Source organism: Antrostomus carolinensis, unplaced genomic scaffold, assembly GCF_000700745.2.
Source record: "Antrostomus carolinensis isolate BGI_N321 unplaced genomic scaffold, ASM70074v2 scaffold4438, whole genome shotgun sequence".
NCBI lineage: Eukaryota > Metazoa > Chordata > Aves > Caprimulgiformes > Caprimulgidae > Antrostomus > Antrostomus carolinensis.
In genome coordinates, this window is record NW_010330764.1 from 36,490 (window position 1) to 42,599 (window position 6,110).

The 6,110-nt window shown below is 38.9% G+C and overlaps 1 protein-coding gene across 1 annotated transcript in view; it reads right to left on the reverse strand.

The window, feature by feature from the left end:
• The window catches only part of LOC104528857 (myosin-IIIa), a gene marked incomplete at its 5' end in the record, with an annotated part of 53,521 nt that overhangs the window by 35,439 nt on the left and 11,972 nt on the right, over positions 1-6,110 (reverse strand). The window contains 5 exon segments of the mRNA XM_029086221.1: position 1; positions 3-40; positions 125-229; positions 1,025-1,141; positions 4,073-4,172. The exon segment at position 1 is cut by the window's left edge and continues 39 nt beyond it. Of these exon segments, the coding sequence (XP_028942054.1) occupies position 1; positions 3-40; positions 125-229; positions 1,025-1,141; positions 4,073-4,172 (361 nt within the window).

The following is a 6,110-nucleotide window of genomic DNA, read 5'->3' on the forward strand; positions in this document are numbered from 1 at the left end:
GCGTCTTGCCAGCTCCACTTTCTCCAGAAATAACGATACACTGCAGAGAACAAGAGCATGACTCTGAGCTCACTACATATCTCTCAGTCAAGCAAAGGATATAATTAAAAGACCTCATCTTTACCTGATCGGAGTTGTATGTCACCATGGATTGATAACCTATGTCAGCAACTGCAAAAATATGAGGAGGGTTGGCAGTCCGTTTGGCTCCAATATAGAGCTTGGAATGCTAAGTGCAGAGAAATGAAGACATTATCAGTGTCCCTTAACAACTTTTTTGTTGTACTATCTTATCAGAGTTTAGTTTTATTTTCATATTATTGTACAGCATGCTGATGTTACCAGCAGTAATGTATTCTGAGTGAGCTGTTACTGCACTCACTATACCATGAATCTGTACTTACTACTATAAGAACTGCTAAAAAAGATGAAGCACAATTTTGTATGATGTCAGCCCTGATTATGCTATAAAACTCAAATTATTTGAAGAAAATTTAATCTTGCCAGATATCAGGGAACAGCTTATAATTTAATTCTATTTGTACTTCATACCCTCTTAGTATTTCTGCATCATACTCATGTAAAAACCTAAGATCTTTTCAATAGCTGTAGTATCTGATAATTAATAATGCCAAATTATTGTATAACTAGACTTTGACATCTGTGCCCTTTTGTATAATGGGGAGGTAAATTCACAGCAGTTAAAATTTTACAGGGTAGCTTTGTGAATTGCCTGATCAATTAAATAGCTATGGTTGCCCCAGCTCTCTTGGGAGGAAATGCCCCCAGCTCCTACCTCCAGTCATTCACAGAAGTTCTCTCACCAAGAGGATTAAGATTCACCTGTACACTTCTCTGTACAGATACTACTTCTGAACTAGCTGCTATGGGCAGCTAGTGGCTTTATACTCTGTAGGGTTCTAGTCAACAAATCTCATTAAGTTTAGCACAATTTATATACAAATATTCCTATTTTAATGGAAATCAGTGTTAGTTTAAAAGAACCAAACCTAGATTTTCACACCTGTGAAGAATATATATCTATGTTTCGAAATGGATTGACAGCGATGAGAATGTCCCCAACGTATGTGTAGATCTGATCCTTGGTGTAACCCTTCTGCAACTGCTCTGTTACTGTATTCTGATGGAGAAAGAAAAGGAACATTGAATCATTTGGAGAAAAAAATAATATTAGGAAAATATATACACAGGTACAATGAGTGAGGATAGAGAGGGAAGGTATTAGTAGTCAGCAATACAACTGATCATGATCAAAAGTAAGTAACACTTTCAAACACACTTGCATTCCTAATTTCTTGTGTCCAAACTCACTTTGAACAATACATACTTATAAATCCCCAAGCAGCTGTAGAAAAATGAGTTAATAGGTATTGCTTTAATTCAATTAATCAAAAGTTTCCATGAGACAGTTCTGACTTCATTTCTAACACTACAGCTTCATGTAACTCATCAAGCAAGAGCCATATGCTTGAATTCGTAACTGCCATTACAGCTGCTCTCACATTACTCTCGGTTACGGTAAGACAAAGGTGTTCAACTGTTTGGATCCTATTAATGTAAACAATCAAGTATCTTTCTATATCAACAAGCAATTGCTGCTGTGATAGTTCTTTGCTGATGCAGAGCCAGTTCTCCCTGCATCAAGAAAAAAAGAAGGGCCCATTAGTGGCATACCCAATTTCTTGACATAGTTTCCCTCAACAACTCGTCATATAGAGCTGGGTATGCAAAGTGCCTGGTTAGGTTTCCAGTCAAAATAGAATATAGATCTGGCTGAAGAAATTAAAATCAAGTCTTGAGACTATTCTGAGGTACATGCGTCCTGGTTTCTAGCTGGAACAGAGCTGGGTTTCTTTTTAGTAGCTAGAACAGTGATGCATTTTGCTCTCAGCCTGGGATTTGTTATGAGAGACACTGATAACACACCAGTGTTTGCATTTTTGTCACTGGAAGTGAAGGACTTCATGTTTTTTTTTACTTACACAAGTAAAAGATCTAAGGGGGTGAGGAATATTTAAATTAATAAGCTAAATTGACAGTTAGATATGCCAGTGGGATATTCCATATCATATCACGTCATGTCCAGTATATTAGTGAGGGTCTCTTCCTCTTTTGCCCCTCTCTGGCTTTTGCTGAGGCTCTCGCTCTTCCAGGATTGCAGTTTCGGTTCGGGATTGTCGCTCCTCTGGGATCAGGCCAGGTTTGGTCGGCAGGTGGTGAGCGGTTGCACTGTACATCACTCATTTGTATATATTTTGTTACTGTTATCATTATCACTACTATTCTAATATTAGTATTATTTTAAGTTTTCTTTTATTTCTACTATTAAACTGTTCTTATCTCAACCTACGCATCTCCTCACCCTTGCCCCCAGTCCTCTCCCCTATCCCCTGGGGGTGAGGGGGAAGTGGGTGAAAGGCTGTGTTGGCTGCTAGCCAAGGGCTAGTCTAGTGAAGACGTTTAGGCCCTATTCCCATTGAAACAGAATGAGAGGCAGCAGAGGACTACAGAAAGAATTGCTCTCCCACCCCATCCATCCGTTCACAGTGTTGTGCATTGTTTTCTGTTTAATGCACTTAAAACCTGAATTCTCAACAGTTGAAGAGGTTGCATTTCCTTCACAGGAAAGCATAAGGAAAAAACCATCATTTTCCATTGTCTTAACAACCTCTTCCCTTTTTGTTTTCGAATGGTACTTTGCTTTTGGTCTCAACCATAGTTACATCACAGAATTTTTTAGGGGAAGTTCTGCCATTTTGAAATTATTTCTTGCACCGATAGCCAAAATCCTAGAAGGTCTCCAGTTTTTCCCTTCTGATAGGTCTTTCTAAACTGTAATATAAATTTGAATAGAAGAAAGGAGAAAGTTCTGAGAAGCTGCCATTCATATGTGAAAGAGTTTTTAAATGGATTTGATTTAGTAAAATATCACATAGTCAAATGATACCTTTAGGTGGAGGCTTCATGAGGACTTTTCTGCCTCACCTCTGAGGAGATGGGATATACTTCCTGCTTGTCTGTTTTGGGGGGGGTTTTTAATCTTTTCTTTAGCTCAGCTTGTTTATAGGCTTCATGGCAAAAGACAGAAACCAGTCTTTCTAGCATATGGCTATTCCATATAAAAAATGCTTACATCGCAGCTTTGTGCAGTGGATGAAGTCTGGATTAGTATTAACTAAATATTAGGCTACTCTAACCAACTTCTTGGACAACAGAGGATGTTCTGTGGGTTGTTAGCATTATGTAGTGTACCAGCTCAAAAGCCACATTTAGTATTCTGGACTGATGAAGATATAACATATCAGAGAAGTTTTAATGATAGGAGAATGTGAATTACAGTCTATGCAGAGCCTGAGAGGGAGGAAGAATGAGAGTTTATTTACAACCACTGATGGCCTCTTAGACCTGCAGATAATGTGCTGTGGCCCGATTCTTTCTGGTTTTAAAGCTTAAAGCATAAATACAGCAGACTTCCCTCCTCCCTTATGCATGTTCCTCTGCTCCTATTTTCAAACTTTGACAAACCAGTGAGATGTGTATGAATAACTCTGTCAAAAGTTCACCAGAAGGCATTGGTAGGTCAGAGCCTCAGCTGACATAAATTGATGTCAATGCATCTCCACACCAAAGTCAGTCAGTGAGAACCCAGCCTAGGAGAGTATGGTAAGGGAATTTAAGACAACTATGTATGTTCAAGCAACAGGGGAGAAGGTGCTGTTCTTGGACCTGGACGAATTTCAGGTTAACACATCATTACAAACTAGATATTTAGCTGTAATAAAATCCAGCAATATAAATCCTGTTACGCAAATGGTGTGTTACAAAGCTGCTCAGTCTGAGGCTTTAACTGCAGAAGGTGTTTTAGCATTGAGTTGGAACCATTCCTGACACAGCAAATCTCATCTGAAATATTTGGCATAAATTAGTAAACTGCCATTGTACACTTACACAATTGTAGTGTGACAATACAGTTGAACTTGGAAATCAATATCACACCATTGTGTTTTAGTATGTCATCACTTCAGGAAAACGTGAAAAAGGAGGTTCTTACCTCATCCAGTACCTCCAAGGTTGCTAAATCATCAACCTCTTCCGGGTTTGAAACTAGTGATTTACTGTAGTTCCCTTTCTTTGTATGAATACGTTCAAATCTATAAAAGACAGACATGCAATTTCCTGATGTAAGGAAACAGACACATCTTAAATCTGTAACCATCTTGAAGGCAATTCAGACAAAACATTCCAGCTTTCCATTGTTCTGAATTCAAACACTTGAATGTTTGAATAACAGGACAGGATATAATTTTTTAGTACAGCACACTTGTACTTGATAATTCAGTAATTCAAAATCACAGAATCACAGAATGTTGGGGATTGGAAGGGACCTCAAAAGATCATCTATATGGTTTGCTCCCATAACTGATATAATGAAGAACTTTTTCACTGTACAGATCCTTGCTTGATCACACCCCTACATCAGCTGCAGGATTGGAACTATGCAGTACACAGAAAAAAAGAAAATATAAGGCATATTACAGTCAAACTCTGGCACCTACTTGCAAAAAGAAAAATTACTCAGATAGATAAAAATTATGGATAGAACAAAACCAGGGGTGTATGATGAACAGAATGGCAAAGATGATGCAGATAAAGCATTCATAATGGATATATTTCTAACTTAGTAATGACAATGCTCTAAAGCCTGGCTGAGATGCTCACACTGTAGAGCAAAGTGCTATAGAACCACTAGGGTATTTGAAATACATCCTGACCAAGAAGAATTTTCTTGGACTTTACAGGAAAAAAATAAAATAAAATAAGGAAACAATATTTCAAATCTTTTTCTTATCATTGTTAAACTTCAATCAAGTTTGTCTTAAAGCAATTTTTTTTTTTCTTTTAATCAAACCAAATAAAACTTTGTGCGGTCTTATAGAAATTAACAAGAAAATTCCCAGAGACTTGGATCATTCTCTACCCAAGAGTAAAGGCATTGCTAAAATATAGCAGAAGCAGCAGAAAATGCAATGTTTACAATTCACATTAGTTATACTAGCTTTATGGGATGAGGGAAAATCAGGGAAAGGGAAACTGGGTAAGTGCAGAGTTCATAAACTAAATCAAACTCAGATGTGCAATACAGCACAAGCACAGAAAGACTACCAAGTAAATCAGATCTCCTGATAAGACCTCACTCCCCTTGATACTACAGGTAGGAAGGCACCTCTCAAACACATGGAACATATACTTTGGTAAACCGAGACAGCAGGGAAACTGTTTTGTGTAAAACACCCTCACTCTTTACCTTGATTCCAGACAAGACTAGAGAAATCCTTGATTTAATTTTGACACTTGAACATATGGCGTGAGTAAAAGCAGGCAGGTGTTTTCTACTCAGGTAAAAACTTGAATACACAGTGAACAGAGGACAGGCAAAAGAGGGTAGTTGCACCAAGATGGAAAGTTAGAATGAATGAACATGATGCTGACGGAGCAAGCTGAGAGTCTTCTGAGCTCCCACACTGACATTTACTGCAGAGTTTATTGGGCTGTACCCACACGAATATCACCTATTTCTTGGGTACTGTCAGGTCACGCAGGCTGAGCACTAATGCGGGATGCAGGTGCAGAAAGTCAAGCAGACACCCACTTGGCACCAGTTACTGATTGTCAGACCTGAAAAGAGGTTGGAAGAAATGGGCAAATGATGCCCTCCCAAACTGTGAGTGCAATCAAGATCTGAATGGTGGAAGTGCAGGCATGAGTGCACTTCGTCTAGCACTTCTTTCAATTTCTCTTGTCTCCAGTGATTGTTCCCCCCACCGAGGGTGACAGAATGGCTTGTCCTCACCCAGGTGCCAGTAATAGAACAGTTTCTTCCTCCCTTAGGCAGGTGTCAGATACCTCTGGAGTCCTTCTATTGTCCATAGTGCAAAGGCGGGAGTTTCAAACCCACAGCTGACTAATTCTGCAACCTTAATATCAAGACACAAACGTGTAAGACTTCATTGTAAGAGCCAGCATAGTTCCATGGTCTCTGTGCCAGTATTGCAGCCCAATACCCAGTGTGGAGGCCAAGGGAGCAGGAA